The 21708-nt window shown below is 41.4% G+C and overlaps 1 protein-coding gene and 1 long non-coding RNA gene across 5 annotated transcripts in view; both read right to left on the minus strand.

Annotated features, from left to right (window-relative positions):
* Positions 1 to 14660, minus strand: part of LOC137196216 (NLR family CARD domain-containing protein 3-like) — a 138453-nt gene extending 123793 nt beyond the window's left edge. For 3 of the 4 annotated variants that reach the window (XM_067609077.1, XM_067609076.1, XM_067609075.1), the window contains exons 1-2: positions 14525 to 14645; positions 14322 to 14441 (exon numbers count right to left, since the gene is read on the minus strand). In XM_067609077.1, coding sequence (XP_067465178.1) covers positions 14322 to 14441; positions 14525 to 14589 — 185 coding nt within the window. In that variant the 5' untranslated portion in view covers positions 14590 to 14645. Of the gene's footprint in view, positions 48 to 8310; positions 8485 to 9452; positions 9627 to 9760; positions 11565 to 11735; positions 11965 to 12125; positions 12205 to 14321; positions 14442 to 14524 lie in introns of all 4 variants that reach the window. The other variant, XM_067609078.1, reaches the window with a different exon arrangement.
* A 96-nt stretch (positions 14661 to 14756) lies between these two features.
* Positions 14757 to 20811, minus strand: LOC137196221 (uncharacterized). Its single transcript, XR_010931231.1, has 3 exons — positions 20164 to 20811; positions 15132 to 15179; positions 14757 to 14858 (listed from the first exon to the last, which is right to left on the minus strand). It is a non-coding gene; the product is annotated as an uncharacterized lncRNA (long non-coding RNA).
* Positions 20812 to 21708: the final 897 nt, after the last annotated feature.

The raw sequence follows: 21708 nt of genomic DNA on the forward strand, positions 1-21708 counted from the left end.
ACTTCCTCAGACCTGGTGTCAACCATCGGACTCCAGCAGGCTGCAGCCTGAAAGGAGGAGGGGGGTCAGAGCAGCACGTTCTCTTTCAGCATGCAAACATGGACATGACATCACTCTAGAAAAAGCAGCTCTGATCCTCATCACACTGAGCTGCTTTGCTGTTGCTAGGCAACACAACCGTCCATCACATCACATCGCACCACGACTATCGACAGCAGCTACATTCAGCCAATCAGAAACAGGCGTCTCAAAGTCAAATCATGTCAACAATGAGACTTTTTCTTGTAAGACTCAGCAGTTTGTATTGTGAACAGATGACAGGACTGTTTAAACTGATTCACACTAACATGAAAATGATAAACCGCCTGTTTCTGTTTGTCTTTCCTCAACAATCTTTGGACGACTGACAAGTTATTTCCTCTCACACAGGTGGAACATTCCTGCATGATGGTTACAGCTGACAATCAGCTGCAGTCTCAAGAGTTTGAGCTGATTTACTGTCCACCTGTCTGTCCTCACCTGAGAGCGTCCACCTGTCTGTCCTAACCTGAGAGTGTCCACCTGTCTGTCTGTACCTGAGAGTGTCCACCTGTCTGTCCTCACCTGAGAGTGTCCACCTGTCTGTCTGTACCTGAGAGTGTCCACCTGTCTGTCCTCACCTGAGAGTGTCCACCTGTCTGTCCTCACCTGAGAGTGTCCACCTGTCTGTCTCAGTCTCACAGTAATCAGTGAAATATTCACTAAATTTAATCTCTTCGTGTTCATTGACACCATTTTTCCTTTTTTTTGGTGACAGTCAGCAGGATTTTCAAACTAATGTATTTCAGGTGGAAGCAGGTTTCGTTCCTGCAGCAGGTTTTTTTCTGTCAGTTGGGACTCGGGAGCTCAGAGGCTGGATTGTTTTTTCTCATTTGTTCTTCATTTTTAAACTATAACCGCTACATCACTCAACATTTATTCAAGAGATTTGATCCTTGTTTTCATGTTTTTATTCTAATATTAGCAGTCTGGTGGGACCGGAGAGGACGCGCTGCGTATGAGTATTTTCCTCACTGTTGATTTTAATATCTTTAACATTTCTCAACATAAAACATGAAGGCGTCCTTGATAACTCAACAATATGAAAGGTTGTGACCAAGTTTTCTTGTCAGTTTTGGACGATAGCGGAAGCGGCTACATTAGCCTACCCATGATCCTCAGCCACCGTTACTATGGTGAAGACGCTAAAGCTGTGACATAAACTATATTCAGTATAACATTATACAGCAGGGCCGGACTGGGAAAATCATTCAGGCTGGGAAATATAGCTCCAGTCAGACCAGTTTATCAGCGGGGGGTCTGGGGGTCCCCACTAGGAAAACTTTACTTACAAAGACTTGATTTCCTGCATTCTGCTGAATTTTAGTGCATGTGAATAACAAACTAATGAGCCAACAGCTGCTTAGTACAATGTAGTGTTATGAAGCTGAAATAAAACCAAAGGTACATATCATTAAGGAGGGAGACGACACTACTACTACTGTGGCACCAACGCTGCTCTCTACACCTTCAAAAAGAAACAAGCAAGAGCACAACACCCTCCTCAGTTTACTGATATACACTAACAGTTACCCATCAAAGGTTCAAATAGCCCTTTAACCAACACAAACATTAAATAACACACATCTTTAAGTTCCAACAAATGACAGCAGCCTGAATAGTGACAGAAGACGTTGTGTTGTCTCAATCATTTTAAATTATCAGCTCAAAGTATGAACTCACTCACTGAAACTTTCACCAAAACACATGAATTTTATAATAATATTGACCACATTAACTAGACTACATATGCTAATTAGCTTTAGCATTGACGAGACGATGATGACGCATCAGTAACATTAGCTACGTTAGCTAGCTAGCACGTTTATTTACCTTTCTTTCTCTCTCTCTGCTCCACCCTTCCTCTTTATCCACCGTCCATCTTGCTGCTAAATCATTTAGCCTCTAAATGCACTTAATGCCAAAAGAAACGTGTAACTGCCAACTACTCTCTCTGTTTCTCTGTTTCTCTGAGGCTAGCTGGCTGTGCTAGCTGGCTGTGCTAGCTGGCTGTGCTAGCTGGCTGTGCTAGCTGGCTGTGCTAGCTGGCTGTGCTAGCTGGCTGTGCTTCCTAACATGCTGCGGCTAACGCTCCGCTAGCCTCTCAGCTAACGTTAGCCTCGGCTCTCCATGTGGATCCAACCGGAGCACCGAGCCCCGGTTTGTTATTCAGGTTAAAGCGGGAAGAAGCAGCGGGTCTGTCGGGCAGCTGAGTGAAGTGCAGCCTGCGGAGGAAACACCGGGACCGTCAGGGTGAAACAGTCCGCGCAGGAGCTGCTATGTTCGGCTGCACAGGTAGGAAACCCCTCGGCTGACAGGAGGTATCACTCTGTCTGGAAAAAAACTTCTTCTTTCTGGTTTATAACGGCGGTTGTCAACCAGCGTGTTAGGTGCATTACTGCCACCTTCTGCTCCGGGGTGTGGACCAGAGATTAAATCCTACACATTAATCCTGTCTGTCTAATAAACTCAAAGAAAACTACTGCTGCACCCACTTGGCAGGTTCATTAAAGTTTTACACTGAGCTCCTGAAGTCCAGTCTTCCTGAGTTCTTCCTTCATATTTTGTCTTTATTGATCATATTTAGTACAATCTATGCTTGCGTGCATAATAGTCTCCTCAGCCAGCTGGAAAAAATATGTGCATATATCTTATATATGACGTACTTGATATATTCTCAATACCAAATACACCAAGTTGGGACTTGTGTACTTGCTAGTTCAGACTTGGCAAGTTGGACTCAGTAGTACAAACTTGTGAGGACGAGAGGACGCAGTAGATCATTCTGCAGCTGGAACAGCAGCAGCTCAGCTTCAACACACCTACCTGACTGTACTGTGACAAAATAATCTCAACTCAAAGCTCCACTAACACTTTTTATCTCACAAAACAAAAACCTCACTGACAGAGAGATGCAGTAAATGATGTTATTCAGTCTGTAATGTAGCTATAATAAAAATCTAAACTGTTATGTAGCTTAATAAAATAAATGAAATGAATCTGTTCATTTGAATCCATGTATATGTGTGTAAATGTGGTGATATGTGTACATGTGGAGCTCCAGAGGCAGCGCTGCTGTTCTGTCCAGTAAAAACATGAAGCTTCACTTTACATTCAGACAAACTAATGTTGCAGCTACAATTGTTAGATTTCATCTGTGAGACCAACATTTATCTTCCAGAAGGAATTATATCATATATCTAAATGCTGCGGAGACATTAGAGCCAGCGGTGAATCAGCAAAGAGCTGCAGATCAGTTCATGGATCATGTTCTCCCCGGGATGACCACATGTTGACCGGCCGATCATCTCAGGAGTCGGGCTGCTAGCAGCTGAGATGAGCGGCTGGTCCAAACATCTCCCAACACATCCCAGCAGGTTTACAGACTGGAGTTACTGGGATAAACTGGCCACATGTTGGAATCTACATGTTACTTTCTCTCCTGAAAACATTAAAAATTAATAAAGTCACATATTAATAATCCTACAATTCAAGTTACAACAGCTTTTAGACTGACTCAAAGTCTCCGCCATCGCTGCCGGTTGGTGTGAAATGCATTCTGGGATACTTGGATGCTTTTCATTACGCTAACGTGTCTCCTGGTTTCTCTCACTCGCGTCTCTTCTCCCAGCGAGGATGAGAGAGAGACGTGAGGACGGAGGAATTTAATTTATCAAACGGGACGTCGTCGCTCACTCCAGCATCATTTTGAGGAGACAAGTTGTCATGACGCACTTCACCCTAAATGTCAAATATGAATAAGTCAGCAATAGAAATGACTAAGTAACAGTTTAAACTCTAAAGTTTGCATTTAAAATTCATGTACAATGAATGAAGACTTTACACTGTTACTTAATCATTTCTACATATTGATAGCTGGAAGGAAAACAGCTGATAACTGCTCCAGTGTTTAATCATTTGATTATAGATCTATAGCAGCGTCTGTCTGTCACAGAATGAGACACAAACAGACAATTTAAACCTGTTAATTACTGAAAGAACAGAACCCACATAAAGGAACAATAGAAACAGCTGCAGCCTGCAGAATATGTTTAAATAAAATGTTGCTTATTTAGTTTGTGAAAGTCTGATGTGCTTTTCAGGCTCAGGATGGTTTTATAGGAGACGCAGCTGTGTGACGTCATGTTTTCCTGAAGGAGCTGAGACGCTCTGAAACACAGAAGAAGAAAGGAGAAGCCTTTTGCCTCATGAAGAGAAATAGTAGAAAGTTTTAATGATTGATTCATGATTCAGTCATCTTTATTTTATAAATAAATAGGCTATGATCAGCTGCTGTTGTGCTTTCATTCCTTCTCCACAGGTAGTTTCCTGATCTGCTGTATTACAACAACAGCCGACTGTTTACTGTCCCGTCAGATCAGCTGACCAATCAATACACACTTTGGATCAAAGGGGTGTTGCCGTCCGTTAAAACACTTCCACTAGGATGCACCTGTGTTTCCTGGCTCTAAGCTCCTCCAGGAGCCTCCTCTCTCCTCGCTCCTCGTCTCCTCCAGGTGCATTTAAGGGATCGGAGGATCCTCCATGATGGCGGAGAGAGATCGATTTCCGGGTCACGGAGGAGAGAGGACGCGAGGAAGCATAGAGTTAGCTTAATGAAAAGCACCCACATACATCTCAAGTCTCTTATTAGAAAGATTTTTCTTTTCATGATGTTATTTCCTCCATTAAACTGTTTCTTGCTGACAGACAGACTCTCCCTGACTTTAATTTGATCCATAATAACAGTTCAACACATTTATATTTTACATCATTTATCCTCATTTACATTCAGTCACATGTGAGGCTGAAAATTCCTGAGCGTCGGGTTTGATATGAGTTACATCATTTCCATTTTCCCTGAAACATTTAGCCAAATACATATTTTCCAGTGTTCAAAAGACACTCTGATCATATTCTGGGTTATTAAATAATGAATTCACTATCAGAACATCAAACAATACAGATGCAAATAATCAATAAATAATATAAACGCATTCTGTGAGTAGAAATGGTTCCTGTGCCTCTGAGCAGGACACAGTATAAATGCAGAATGCAGGTTGTTATTTATGTTTGTTAAACAGGTAACAGCTGCAGAGAGGAAACAGCTGCTGCAGTGATAACTGTGAACATTTATTAGTATTAATCACAAGTTTCTACAGCTGTTAAAACTGACTGACAGCTGATCAGCTGTGATCAGCTGCCGCCGTCATCAGAAACGGACGTCGCTTCATGTGACACTTCAGAGGAAAGGACGTCTCATGTCTCTAAAAACAAATGTTCTTGTTTCCTCTCTCCTCGCTTTGTTTCCTTGGTTGCATCTCAAGTCTCTTAAATTGCATCCACGTTTCCCTCACTTGCTTCTTTTCCTTGCATCTTAGTCCCTGTTTACACCTGGTATTAACATCCGTCTCAGGTGATCCGATCACAAGTGGACAGCTCCAAGTACGTCTGTTTACGCCTGGTATTAACATGCGTCTCAGGTGATCCGATCACAAGTGGACAGCTCCAAGTACGTCTGTTTACGCCTGGTATTAACATCCGTCTCAGGTGATCCGATCACAAGTGGACAGCTCCAAGTACGTCTGTTTACACCTGGTATTAACATCCGTCTTGAGTGACCACTTGTTATTCGGATCTATCATTAGCAACAATGACAAACAAGCTAACTCTCCTTGTTGTTTCATTTAAATGATGTTGTTAACTTTCTATTGTTGTTGGGAGGAGTTCACTTCAGAGCAGCAGCACGTCACCGTAGTCCCGCTGAGGGTAATTTGGTTCTTGAAAGGGCCCAAATGAGATGTAATGTTTTACTGATGTGTTTAAAAATATAGTTTGTAATTTGCAAGTTATAATTTATTTTCTAATATGCTACTCTATCAATTTATCTATATCTTACTGCTCTTCTTCTCTTATCAGTTCGTCACACTCATGTACGTTACAGTTGTAGAGAACTGAAGATGAAATCTGGAAACTATCATTGGACCAAAGTGATGTCAATATTGTATTCTGGTTGTTGATTGGTTAGGGAGGACGTCCTCCCTTGGAGCGTCATTTTATGTGTCTTGGCCAATCATAGATTAGCATAAAAAAATAAAGTACTTTAAATTGATGTAAGAGATCCGCCCTGAGGAGGACAGCAGGAGCCCGTCCTCCTCTGACCCCCCACTCCCTCCCCCACTGCTCCCAACCACCACCTCACACACACTGCTCTTTCTCCTCCTGCCCTGCAGGTGTCACTGTTGAAGCATTTTAATCAGAATTTCAATCATGGATTTTTTCCAACGAAGAGAGAATAAATATTTTTTAAATGATAATGAAATTTGGTAATGGTTTATTTCCACCAAGTATTGTTTTTATATTTTGATCTCCCTGTTGCCTCTCAAAAATAGAAGATGAGCAACCTCCTCTGCCTCTATGGACCAGCTTCCTCTGATAATATATATATATATATATATATATATATATATATATATATATATATATATATATATATTATCAGAGGAGGATATATTATCAGAGGAGGATATCAGCATACCAAGAGATTTTGGACAATTCCATGCTCCCAACTTTGTGGAACAGTTTGGGGATGGCCCCTTCCTGTTCCAACATGACTGAGTTTGGTGTGGATGAACTTGACTGGCCTGCACAGAGTCCTGACCTCAACCTGATAAAACACCTTTGGGATGAATTAGAGCAGAGACTGAGAGCCAGGCCTTCTCGTCCAACATCAGTGTGTGACCTCACAAATGCACTTCTGGAAGAATGATCAAAAATTCCCATAAACACACTCCTAAACCTTGTGGAAAGCCTTCCCAGAAGAGTTGAAGATGTTATAGCTGCAAAGGGTGGGCCAACGTCGTATTAAACCCTATGGATTGAGAATGGGATGTCACTTAAGTTCATATGCGAGTCCAGGCAGGTGAGCCAATACTTTTGGCAACATAGTGTACATATATATATATATCTGTGTGTGTGTGTGTGTGTGTGTGTGTGTCTATGTGTATGAATTTTTTGATCAAGAATATATATATATATTAATCATCACAAAATTCACACCTTCCTATAGATAGCCCATTGGCTCACAAATAATAACAATAATAATAATAATAATAATAATAATAATAATAATAACTTGAAAAGTAGGCTTACAAATAAATTCAATATGCAAAGTTGGAGGAGTTACTCTGGGCCACTGGGAAGTAATCTCATTCTTTTCTTAAAAAAGCTTTTTTTTTTTTTTATCAACAAAGAGCTGTGATAACAATCGTCACACAAAAACAGTAAAAGTAGAAAAAGTAGAAAAAGTAATCTCATTTGTTTTCCTAGATGAACTGTTTCATGACGTCCTGTTTAAACATTTCCAACAGTTAATGGGCCTGAAACTCTCCTGGCTGATCAGTTCATCGGTACAAACAAATAACAGCTGCATTAAAATAAAAACTCTAGAGGACTGTGTAGCTACATGACAAAGCTTTAGTCAACAACAGTCCCAAACTGCATTGCCTCATGAAATCAGCCAATCACAAAGCTTCAAATTCAAACATATTCTTTACATTGCAATGTACAGTACAGTATGTTGTTCCTGATTGTAACCACCAATCTTCAGTACTCTATAATGTTATACTGAATATAATTTATGTCATGGCTTTAGCTGGCGTCTTCACCATAGTAACGGTCGCTGAGGATCATGGGTAGGCTAACGTAACTGCTTCCACTATCGTCCAAAACTGACAAGAAAACTTGATTTCTCACAATCAAAGCTTAAATAATTATAAAAGGTCATAACCTTTCATATTGTTGAGTTATCAAGGACACCTTCATGCTTAATGTTGAGAAATGTTAAAGATATTAAAATCGACAGTGAGGAAAATACCCCGGTCCCACCAGACTGGTAATAGTAGAGTAAAAAAATAAAAACAAGGATAAAATCTTGTGATTAAATGTTGAGTGATGTAGCGGTTATAATTTAAAAATGAATAACAAATGAGAAACAAACAATCCAGCCTCTGAGCTCCCGAGTCCCAACTGACAGAAAAAAACCTGCTGCAGGAACAAAATCTGCTTCCACCTGAAATACATTAGTTTGAAAGTTGTGCTGACTGTCACGAAATAAATGGAAAAATCGTATCAATGTACACGAATAGATAGATTAAATTACATGACTATTTCACGAATATTTGTGAGACTGAGTTGGTCCATACCTGAGAGAGTCCACCTGTCTATCCATACCTGAGAGTGTCCAGTCTCCAGTGTGGATCCTCCAGTCCAGCAGACAGCAGCTTCTCTCCTGAGTCTCCTGGATGATTGTAGCTCAGGTCTAGCTCTCTCAAATGGGAGGGGTTGGAGCTCAGAGCTGAGGCCAGAGAAGCACAGCCTTCCTCTGTGATCAGACATCCTGACAGGCTGCAGACACACAAAACAACATACATGTCACATGATCTAAGATCACTGCAGGACTGGAAGGTAGTGTCTTTATTACTTTCATCACTAGTATGTTTCTGTAATCTTTAAAGTTAAACTTAATACTTCCAGTCACTACTTCTAAATTCAAATGGCCGACCACAGTAAGGTTTGTATTGTGAGGCAGTTCCAGCTTCCTGTAACCTTAGTCAACATGATGTTAGCGTCTGCTAACTCATCACTGCTAAAAATAGGTCTAAATAAAGAATAGTAAAAGAAGAAGCAGCCACAATGAGCTGATAAGATGAAGAGCTGCAGGTGACAAACTCTGACTACAGTTTGTAAAAACTTCAAACCTCCAACACGTCACAGAGGTAAATGACTCCATCTCAGATGCTCACAGTTGAATACAGAACAGGAATCCCAACTAATGTGGCATATAAGGACTGAAGGTTGTGGAACAGTAAGAAAACATTTCTGACTCCTTCACTCATACTCACTGACTATACTTCACACAGTTTCAGGAATCATCCAGAGTTTAAAGGTTGTATGAAACAAAAGAAGAATCAAATGGTAGTTAACCACATAACAGCTGGGGGTGCACTGTCATATCACCATTATGCCTAAAAATCACTATCATCCCAGCACAGATACTGCTCTAAAATTAAAATTAAAAGAAACTATAACTGTTACCAAAACACTGTTCACTGAATAACTGTCTGTATGTGTGTTACTTTGGGCCAAATACACAGTTCTTCATTCAGTTCTTGAATCTAAAACTCCTCTCTGGTATTTCAGGAGACAGAAAAAAATTAATGAAAATATATTAGTAGAAAGTTATTCACAGGGTCTAAATATACAACTGGTCTGAAAATAATTTGAGTAGGCTAGAGAAAATGTCCAAGTGTTTATCAACTCATATAAATCACAGTTTAAATGGTGATCAGTTGTGCAGGTTGATGAATTCTGACCTGAGAGTTTCCAGTGCACAGTGTGGACTCTCCAGTCCAGCAGACAGCTGCTTCACTCCTGAACTCTGCAGGTTGTTGTTACTCATGTCTAGCCCTTTCAGACTGGAGGACTGGGAGCTGAGAACTGAGGACAGAGCTGCACAGCTTCTCTCTGAGAGGTTACAACCACTTAGTCTGGAGAACAAATGTGGAAACATACTTAAAAACGTATTTTTCTCCCATCTTGAATATATTTCTTTATAATATCTTCTTTATATCTTTTCAATAAATCAATAAGTCAATCAATAAATAACTATCTGTGCACTTACAGAGCTTTGTTGGAGGCTTTGACCACTGGCAGCAGCCTCAGAAGAGCCTCCTCTGAAGCAGAGTATTTCTTTAGGTCAAACACGTCCAGATCTTTTTCTGATGACAGTAAGATGAAGACCAGAGCTGACCACTGAGCAGGAGACAGTTTATCTGTGGAGAGACTTCCTGATCTCAGGTACTGTTGGATCTCCTTCACTAAAGAATGATCATTCAGTTCATTCAGACAGTGGAACAGATTGATGCTTCTCTCTGCAGACAAATTCTCACTGATCTTCTCCTTGATGTACTCGACTGTTTCCTGACTGGTCAGTGAGCTACTTCCTGTCTGTGTCAGCAGACCTCGTAGGAGAGTCTGATTGGTCTGCAGTGAAAGACCCAGGAGGAAGCGGAGGAACAAGTCCAGGTGTCCATTTGGACTCTTTAAGGCCTCATCCACAGCACTCTGGTAGAAATGTGGCTCTGTATATTTTTCTTCTATTGTTTCAGACTTCTGGGATGTTGTTCTGTCTTCTGCCAGCAGATTGACTCCAGAGTTGATGAATGTCAGATGGACATGAAGAGCAGCCAGAAACTCCTGAACGCTCAGATGGACGAAGCAGAACACCTTGTCCTGGTACAGCCCTCTCTCCTCTTTAAAGATCTGTGTGAACACTCCTGAGTACACTGAGGCTGCTCTGATATCGATGCCACACTCTGTCAGGTCTGATTCATAGAAGATCAGGTTGCCTTTCTGCAGCTGCTCAAAAGCCAGTTTTCCCAGAGACTCAATCATCTTTCTGCTCTCTGGACTCCAGTGTGGATCTGTCTCAGCTCCTCCATCATACTTGACCTTCTTCAGTTTGGACTGAACCACCAGGAAGTGGATGTACATCTCAGTGAGGGTCTTGGGCAGCTTTCCTCCCTCTCTGCTCTTCAACACATCCTCCAGAACTGTAGCAGTGATCCAGCAGAAGACTGGCATGTGGCACATGATGTGGAGGCTTTGTGATGTCTTGATGTGGGAGATGATGGTGCTGGCCTGCTTCTTGTCTCTGAATCTCTTCCTGAAGTACTCCTCCTTCTGTGGATCAGTGAACCCCCTGACCTCTGTCACCATGTCAACACACCAAGGAGGGATCTGATTGGCTGCTGCAGGTCGTGTGGTTATCCAAAGGCGAGCAGAGGGAAGCAGTTTCCCCCTGATGAGGTTTGTCAGCAGCACATCCACTGAGGTGGACTTTGTAACATCAGTCAGGATCTTATTGTTGTGGAAGTCCAGAGGAAGTCGACACTCATCCAGACCATCAAAGATGAACACAACCTGGAACTCTTCAAACCTGCAGATTCCTGCTTCTTTGGTTTCAGTAAAGAAGTGATGAACAAGTTCCACCAAGCTGTACTTTTTCTCTTTCAGCACATTCAGCTCTCTGAAAGTGAAGGGAAATGTGAACTGTATGTCCTGGTTGGCTTTGTCTTCAGCCCAGTCCAGAGTGAACTTCTGTGTTAAGACTGTTTTCCCAATGCCAGCCACTCCCTTTGTCATCACTGTTCTGATTGGTTCATCTCTTCCAGGTGAGGCTTTAAAGATGTCTTCTTGTCTGATGGTTGTTTCTGGTCTGTCTGGTTTCCTGGATGCTGTTTCAATCTGTCTGACCTCATGTTCATCATTGACCTCTGCAGTCCCTCCCTCTGTGATGTAGAGCTCTGTGTAGATCTGATTCAGAAGGGTTGGGTTTCCTGCTTTAGCAATCCCCTCAAACACACACTGGAACCTCTTCTGCAGGTTAGACTTGAGTTTACGTTGACACCTGCCAGCATGACTTTCTGAATGAACACATAGGAAACAGGATCAATGAATGAAGTATGAAGCAAATATTTCAACATTTAATTCCCATCAAAGAATGAGTGAATAAAACATATTTTCCTCCATCTGTTGAGACATCAGTAAATGTCTCATTTATCCATCATGTTAAATCTTTATAGAAATCCTCTTACTGCTCTGCAGACGGTCAGCCAGCTCCTCCTGCTTCATTCTCCTCAGGAAGTGCTGTGTGATCTTCAGAAATGCCTCTCTGCTGCTCCTCCTCTGCTCTTCCTCCTCACCGTCCAACACCTCCTCATCCTCCCTCTGATTCTCTAAGCATTCTGGGTAAACTGGACTCAGAACCTTCTGCATCTTCTTCAGCTCGTTCTTCACAAAGGTGACGATGTTCTCCTCCAGCAGCTGGAACAGAATACTATATGAATGACACAATCAAACTGAAATTATGATGCAAACATCAGATCCATGTTGGATAGACTGACAATCCACTGGTCTACAAAGTGCAGCATGGAGATGATTGTGAACACAATAGATGTAAAAGTAGTTGTTGTACATGTACAGACCATAAATATGGAGTCCAGGTGTGTTTGATGCTGCTGGGCAGACTGACCACTGGGAACCTCTGAGCTCTCCTGGTCCACTCTGTGGAGGAATCATGAAGAATGAGCTCACATTATGTCTGTCCACACAGAGACAAACACAAGCTAAAGGTCCATCAAGTGATATTTGGATGTGAACAGAGAATCGGATGCCTCCCTGTAGTGGTAAAGCTTTACTAGTCCTGCTGATCCCACTGAGAATCAACAGCTCAGTCTGTTTGTAGCTTTCAGCTCAGTGTTTTGCTTCATCAGTCAGTTTGGTTTAGTCCCAACAGCTCTGATCAACCCTCCATACAGCTCTCCCTCCCTCACTGTACACTGCTGAAGTGCCCTGGAGCAAGGCAGCTACAACCTCCAGCTGCTCCAGTGGAGCTGCTCAGTGTCTGCTTGTATCAGACTGGTTGAACTGGGCAGCTCCCAGTATGAAAATGACATTTAGGTGAGAAAGTGAGAAAGTCGGCAGGTGTCATGTCTGAGGTTTTTGGACGTCTTGTGTTTGAGCAGGTTGAGGAGTATTTAGTCAGATACAATATGTTGTATGAGCTTCAGTCTGGCTTTACAGCAGCAGACTCTACTGACACCTGTCTTATTCATTTGTTTGATTTTATTAGACAAAACCTTGATGGAGGAAATTATGCTGACTTGCAGAAAGCTGTTGACACAGTGAATCATTCTGTACTGTTGTCAAAGTTACAGTGCATGGTGTTTGGACATACTGCTGTGAAATGGTTTATTTCTTACATTACAGGAAGAACTCAAGTCTGTGATGTTGAAGTGGTTCTATCAGAACCTCAGGATATCACATGTGTGGTGCTGCACGGTTCTATTTTAGGGCCTCTTTTATTTCTTATGTATATAAATGATACGACAGCTGCTGTGACATGCAAGCTGCTGCTGTATGCTGATGATTCTGCATTACTGCTATCTGGGAATGATGTCAGTGAAATTCACAACTCTTAGTAATGAATCAGAAAGTGTGAGAGAGTGGCTCATAGATAACAAGCTTTCAATACATTTGGATAAAACCCAGTCAATCCTGTTTGGAACAAAGACGTCAAGAACAAATACACTGAAAATCTTTTGTAATGGAACTGAAATTTTATAATATTTTGTCTCATATTTAGGAATAATATTGGACCAGTCACTGTCCTGTGAATCTGTTGTTGATAAAATATTATCTAAGAGTGGCAGCAAACTTCAGTTCCTGTTTCACAGACTAAGACTCTTTTTGACTTTTCTGTTGAGAAACTTCTCATGTCCTCATTGGTACAGCGTCAGTTTGATTCTGCCTGTTCTGATTGGTTCAGTGGTTTGACATCTAAATTTAGGAACAAACTGCAGGTGATGTAAAATAATATTATTCAGTATTAATTAAATGTATCCTGTTTAACTCATGTTGGTGATGAATTCAGAAGTGTAGGACTGCTGCCAGTACAGCTCAGAGTAGAACAACAGAAGCTGCATCATATGTTCAACATTATCAATGGGTTTCCTCCTCAATACTTCACAGATAACAATGGAACATACTCAGCATGGCTATAACACCAGGGCCAGTGTGTGTTCATATAAAGTCCCTCCAGTGAATAATGTAGCCAGAAGTTCCTTTTTTTAAGCTGCTGCCGTGTTGTGGAACAGCCTCCTGTTACACATCCAGCTGTTAAAAATGAGAGGAGCTTATAGAAGTCAGGTCAGGACTTATTTATGGAACATGGTCACAGGTTTATAATGAAATCTGCAATTCCATTTTTACTTCAGACATCAAATTGTCTTTGTTGTACTTTGTGTTTTGATGTGGGCGTTTATTATTTTATTTAATTTGTGGTGATTCAGTTTTATGTTGTATGTCTTGTGTTTTGTCTTTTAACATCTTGGGTCCATGTTGGAAATAAGTGTTTTCACTTTAACATGTTTTTTTATGTCTGTAATGTATAAATAAATCATATAATGTCACTTTTCATATGAACAAGCGAGTGCAACACCATGAATGTCTTCCAGGAGAGACTGTCTGAACATGTGATCTGTTATCTCCATATTTAAATGATTATCACGTCTCCTCCCTCTCTATGACGGCCGGCTTTTCACTGACGTGGTCGGACAACACGTCGTACAAACCAGTTCTTTTCTAGCATAACCCGACGTTTACTGTCAGTTACAGCTTACATCTGATCAGCAGATGGACGTCCTCCTTTAAAATCAATGAGACCGCCCTTCGACTGGTCGCTCTTAAAGGACAGACAGCTGGGTTCAGGTCCAGGAGAGTCTGGTCTCTGCTGCTGGATCCTGAAACAACAACAGCTCTGATAAATGTGCATGTTGGATAGAAATGAAAAGTCTGTTCAGTCTTTGCAGCTTTACATTCTGACCTTCCATCAGCAGGTTGTCCAGGTTTAAAATTTACAGGTTCCTCCATGGACCAGTCACTCTTCATGGACACACAGCTGGGTCCAGGTCCAGGTCTAGGTCCAGGTCCAGGTCCAGGTCCAGGTCCAGCAGAGTCTGGTCTGTACAACACACACAGAGCTCTGAGTGTGAATAATGATGGTGGAGTGATGTGAGTGGAGAACAGTGATGGACAGTTAGAGATCCTCATCTCACCTCTGAGCTTTGGTCTGGCTGTCATGTTCCCCACACAGAGAGCTTTTAGAGGGAGGGACTCCCTCCTCTCTGTCCTCACACTGATCCATAGCAGAGAAACACCTTCACACAAACACAACAACAAGCTCATTCAATACAACAAGCTGCACATCACACCAGCACTGCAGTTACAACGGCGTCATTCTTGATTCAACCACCAGATGGCAGCAAAGTAAGACATTATTCTTTATTTCCACTGAGGTTTAATGTTTAATGTTTTACTTTCAGAAGGTTCCAGTTCTCTGTTGGCTTTTCATTTACCACTATAGAGCACATTTAATGGAGATGAGCTGCTGGTGGAGTCAGCTGTGTGGCAGAAGAAATAAAAATACTCACCAGGTGAATTCAGATCCACATCCAGTCACAGAGTCTTTGTAGCTTCACCTGCAGAGGAAACACAGAGAGAGAAACTGCTGCTGATTCTCCTTCATCAGTCCTTCATCATCAGTCTGAGGACTCTGGTTTTCTATGGAGTCATTTGTACTTCTTGCTGTTTTAATTAGAGATTGTACTGAATGACACTTTATTGATTAATAACAGTTAAAACTTGTGAAGTTTGTCAGACACTAAACGTGTTCTCTCTCTTTTATCCCCGAGGAGATTAGAAGGAGCCACAAGATCACATGAATGTTTGTATTTCAGAGCATCAATGCATCATATTTTTATTTACATTCATCTTTATTTATGGTTCTGTTATAGTTGCTACAGCTGTGTTATATTCTATTTGATCTTGTGGGAATGTTGTCTGTCAATCAGTGTTAGATTATAAGGATCAAAGTACAGACGTTTCCATGATTTTTGGTTGAATTAATGGAGCATCATCATCATCATCATCATCATGTACAGTAAAGATTAAAACAGGCAGAATAAGAGAGAACAATCTGTCTGACTCAACACTAAATGCAGTTCTGTACAGCAGAACAAAGATCTTCCTGTGATGAGGCATCACATTGTAGTTTAAACTCCGTCATTATTCCACAAACAGAGTTTACTGTGTTTTGATGACAGTGATTCACTTTGTAGTTTATATAATGTGACATTGATTTTATATTGATATAGTATAAAGATACTGAATGAAGGTTTGGCAGCAACATAAACTTTAGTTTCTATTGCTGCAGCTCTTAGCTTGGTTAAAATACTGAATATCATCAATGAAAAGATGTTTTCAACAGTTTGTCTGTGATATAGTTTAGAAAGATTTCAGAGAATATTATTTAATGACTTTTATTAGCTGTTAATCACTAACCATACCACCTGTGAAACAAAGTCTCCCTCACTACCAGCATGATACTGGTTATTAAAACATGCACCAGTTTAAAGGTGACTGAATGGGGCGACCCTTCATACTGACACTAAACTTCTCTGACAATGAATAAAATGTTTTACAGAAACAAACTCAAGACTGTTTGAAACCGTTTGAGTTCATTTGATGTCAAACTGTCAGAACATAATCACATGACTGTGTTTAAGTGCAGTTAGTGACGTGTTGAAAGCTGATAAAATGTGTATCTGTCAGGTTGGTGAGCTGTTGTTGACTTGCTAGCTAGTGACAGTGTTCCTAATATAACTGCAGCACATTTTACTGTTTGATGAACAATAAATTCACTGCAGAACATCTATTAAAACATGGTTTACTTTTACTGCTCAACATTAAACACAACTAAACAGCATATTATTAATAATCTATTTCATTCATTTATGAAAAGCAGCAGCATCATACATTGAGCCTTTAACACTCAGTGTCAGCTGTGTATTTATTTGAGTCTAATTTATTATTATTGATGCACATATTACATGTTATATGCAGGTAATTTTTCAGAGTAACAACAGACAGTGAAAGGTTGACTGTTGGAATTAGTGTTAAAATAGTGCAGACGTGGAACAATGTGTGGCACAGGGGTAACATTCATTAAGACCTGCATTATTGTCTCTGATGCTGTGAAATACACGCAGGGCAACAGGGCAGTGCGTAATGTTTGTGCAGCGACTGAGTGAAGCTTCATCAGAGCGAGCAGGAAGTTGTCAGTGTGTCAGTAAATGTACAGAACAGACTACAGTGTGTCAGTTAATAAATGCTGCAGCTTGTCAAGACCAAGAAAAGTCACGTCTGTTATTTCCCCAACTGCTGGAAAAGTGAAGGGGGTTAGCTCCACAGTTAGCAACAATGGGTTAGCCTAACCTGAAGACACTGAACACAGAAACAGAGAACAGAGAAATGTTCTTCACCTCGCCAGACCAAACCAGTCAACCCAGGGGAAACACTTCCACCAGTATTCAACAAAGCAACATAAATCTCTACTGGTGTCACATCTGGACTCATCCTGATCACGGCCGCTTTGCTCCCAATGATTTCACTGTATAAACTCTGAATCTGTGTGTAACAGGTCACCTGTTTTCTGTACAGAAAAGCCTTTAAGTTAATAATTCTATCGTGAGATCTCAACGTCTCATCAGAAGATTTAAATAGTTGATGAAGTTACCGCTGTCTCCCAGTCTGGAGACACTGGTATGGATGCTGCTGCTGTGTGACAGCCACAGCTGTTCATTAAAGTCAGAGGAAAGGAGCTACATTACACATCTATCAGCGTCACACAGAGTCTGAAAGCTCCGGCCAGATTTAACCCCTTCCTCCACCACTGCCACACACACTCTGTAGGGGAGAACGGGGTAACATGAGCCACTTTTAACATTTGATGATTTTACTGCAAAATGAAAGTGTATTTGGTTCAAATAATAGTTACTATATATACCTCAGGTTGTTGTGTTGAAATTAAAACAAGTTATCTAATTATCATGGTTTTAGAACAATGAGCCATCAAAAAAAGTTAGTTAGTCTATGGCACAACTACCCCGAGGTAGGGGTAAAATGAGCGCTCTGTGGGTAAATAGTGCTACCATTATATACTGAAAAATTACACAAAATCAAACAAGTTAATTGTAAAATTAAAAATAATTTTGAACTTTAATGCCATCAATTTCACAAAGGCAAAAACTTGTACTTTTAAGTAAAATGATATGTTTATGTCCTGTTGTTCAACATGTTACCCAAAAACATTTTCAGTAAAGATGAAACTGAACTTTGTGTTTTACTTACAGAAAGAATGTGTGTAAATGTGCTTTTGTAAAGGAAAACCTGGTCCAGGTCTGAGTGCTGGACTCCTACAGTGAGGGGGTCTGGGGGCTCTGTTTTGCTGGCATGGTTTGGGTCCACTTGTCCCCTTAGAGGGAAGGGTCACTGCTAATCAATACAAAGTATTTGTGAGTGATCAGCTTTATCCTGTGATGCAACATGTCTATCCTGATGGGAGTGGTCTCTTCCAGGATGAATCAGATGTTACGACCTTCACAGTCACCAGATCTCAACCCAGCTGACGTGTTAGAAAGCGCTCTTCATCATCATCATCACAGCACCACATGAGGAAGATCTTTATGAAGAATGATGTTCATTCCTCCAGTACAGTTCAGAGACTGTAGAATCAATAACAAGGTGTACTGAAGTTGTTCTGGTGGCCCGACACTTTACTGAGACACTTTATGTTGGTTTTTCCTTTAATTTGTCTGTATGTACATCATGTTTGTGCTTCAGTTTAACATTAGTCAACCATTGACTCAACATCACTGGCACGTTTTACTCCACAACCTCCACTATGACCAAACTGTTTCACACAGTGGCTCAGATCCACAATTAGTTTATGGCCTTGTTTTGTAGCTTACTGACTTAAATTAACATGTAATAATGTCCAAAACTTATCTTTTTAATTAAGATACAAGACTGATAACTTTAGTAACATTATTAATTCACTTGGCATGACAAAAATCTTTTTTTTTGCTCTGTGTTGCTGACCACTCTCTCCATGTGCTTGAGTCCAAGATGGATTGAGTAACGTGAACTATTCTTCCTTAATTTGTGGTCACATGATTACTGTTGTTTATGGTTACCCAGATAAAGGGGGTGGCTCTGTTTACCCCGTTCTCCCCTATATTGTATATTAAGATATTTTTACCTGTTTTTACTTCTATGTTTGTACTTTTTATGGACTGTAACTCTATTTTTACTCAGCATGTGACCCACATGTTCTCTGTGTTTCTTCTTCTTGTAAATAAATCAAGTTATTTGAACTTGAAGCTGTTACTAATACAGACAGAGCAGGTTGTTGGACAAATGTTGGAAGTTATTGATCTGTGAACACTGACTCAGTACTGTCAGCTGTTATTGGACACTTTGAACTAGTGATGAGCAAAAATGAACAAACGAATCTTTTTAGTGTCAAACGTAGCGAGTGCTCATGAATCCCGGACTTTTCCCACTCATACCGCCCACACCCATCACTGTTATCGTAGGGTCCTGCTCACACTGCCTGCCTGCTACGGTGGTGCAGTCGCTCTAAACATGAATGAACATCAATGAATGAGCGGGAATCACCGTCTCCAACGGGAACGTCAGTGAGTGACTCGAGTCCAGACAGCCTGGCAGCTACTCACTGAACGAGACTGAACCACCTGCTGCTCTCTCTGCTACCCGCCCCTCAAAAACACCGACTGATCGTTGGTCAGTGACACATCACATTTCTGTCACATCGTATTGAGCTTATATAGCCTACCTACATACAAGTGGGATGCTGAATCAATGCATTGAAATTAATATTTTATCTTTATTAATGTAAACTTATACATGATGACTGGTAATGCACTGAAGAGAAATTTTGTGGGGCAGGCAGCACGAGCTGTCGAATGACTGCAGTCAAGTCAGCCGCCACGTAATTTCCTACTGCGCACACACTTCCGTTATTACGGTAATGAGTTTTTCTACTTGGAAGACAAAGATGGTCCGTCGACTAAATGTGGTTTAACATCGCTGTCATTTCCTGTACAGTCGACCGATAATATTACAGTTTGATTGAAACAGCAACAACACAACAACTTCCAGAACATTTCACTGTGGAATTAAACAATAAAGGACCAGTAGGAAAGTACGTGGCGGCTAGTTTGACTGTAATTTCCGGAGTGGCGGCTGACTTGACTGCAGTTGTCGAATGTGTCTCTACTATAACTGAGTGTCACAGAGAAACTGACGGCACATTTTGCAAAAAGTATCAAAACTCCAAAAGTTTGATATATTTACATGTATCAACTGGAAGGAACCGATACTGTGAAAAGAATCGGTCCGCCCATCACTACTTTGAACAGTGAACCTAAAATGGAGGAAAACTTCCAGCATGTTGATTTGTGTTGACTGTTAGTAGAGTTCTGAACTACAGATTTCTGCTGTTTCTACTGGAACTAAACTAACAAGATGAACAAAGAGTCATTCAAGAGTCAAACAGTGAAAACTGTCACAATATAAACACAATAAAGTCACAATAAATACCTTTAGAAGAAGAAAAGAAGCTGCGACACGACGACAACAGAACGAGGAAGTAAACTTCAACAGGAAATAACAGAGAGAGAGAGAGAGAGACATAGAGAGAGAGAGAGAGAGAGAGAGAGAGACAGAGAGAGAGAGAGAGAGAGAGACATAGAGAGACAGAGAGAGAGAGAGAGAGAGAGAGAGAGAGAGAGAGAGAGAGAGAGAGAGAGACATAGAGAGACAGAGAGAGAGAGAGACATAGAGAGAGAGAGAGAGAGAGACATAGAGAGACAGAGAGAGAGAGAGACATAGAGAGACAGAGAGAGAGAGAGACATAGAGAGACATAGAGAGAGAGAAGAACACGACCTCTGTAGGACATTTTAGGTAGAAGCCATTTCCATTTCATGAGCCGACCTTTGACCTTTTCTAAGACATTGTCCCAGTTTTTCTGTAAGAACATTTCATTGCCCAGAAAAACTCCCAGGTATTTTAGCCCTCCTTTTTTCCAGACCAGACCTCCAGGTAACCTGAGTTGATCCACCAGCCGATCCCCCACCATGACAGCCTCACTCTTCCCCCAGTTTACTTTAGCAGAGGATATGCAACCAAACAGATTAACAGTGTTCACTAACACATCAATATCTCTCTGTGTGTTGACCAGGACAATGACATCATCAGCGTACACTGACAGTTTAAAAGAGGCATCACAGTCAGGAAAACAAACACCAGTCAGATCATTCCTCAGTTTGTGGAGCAGAGGCTCGATGGCCAGAGAGTAGAGCATGCCGGACAGAGAGCAGCCCTGCCTGACCCCCCTCTGGACACTGAAAGGAGCACTCAGACCTCCGTTGATTTTCACAACACTCGCAATGTCACTATACAGAACCTGGATCTTGGCTATGAAACCAGGGTTGAACCCGAAAGCAGCTAAAGTTTGCCATAGATACTGGTGTTCAACCCGGTCAAAAGCCTTTTCCTGGTCTATTGAAATCAGACCAGTGTCTACAGCCAATGAGCTGGAGACCTCCAAAACATCCCGAATTAAAGTGACATTGTCACTTATCAGCCTGCCGGGCACGCAGTATGTCTGATCAGTGTGGATGACAGAAGCCATCACCTCTCTGAGTCTGCTGGCCAGGACCTTGGACAGTATCTTGTAGTCCGTGCAGAGCAGAGAAACAGGTCTCCAGTTCTTCAGCTCCTGCAGGTCTCCCTTCTTGGGCAGCAGAGTGATGACCGCCCTCCTGCAGCTCAGAGGCAGCCGTCCTCTCTCCAGGCTGCTTGTGACAACCTCCAACAGGTCTTCACCCAACACGGACCAGAAGGATTTATAGAAGTCAACAGGAAGACCGTCTATACCTGGAGCTCTTCCACTCTGTAAGCTCATCAGAGCAGTATACAGTTCATTAATGGATACCGGAGCCTCCAGCTTTGCATTGGCTCCAGCATCCACCTGAGGAAGACCAGTGAAGAAGCTGCTGCACACATCTGGATTGTCTGTTAGTTCACTCTTATACAGATCTTTATAAAAACTGACTGCAAATTTCCTAATCTCAGAAGAATCT

The sequence above is a fragment of the Thunnus thynnus genome, chromosome 13 (genome assembly GCF_963924715.1).
Source record: "Thunnus thynnus chromosome 13, fThuThy2.1, whole genome shotgun sequence".
NCBI lineage: Eukaryota > Metazoa > Chordata > Actinopteri > Scombriformes > Scombridae > Thunnus > Thunnus thynnus.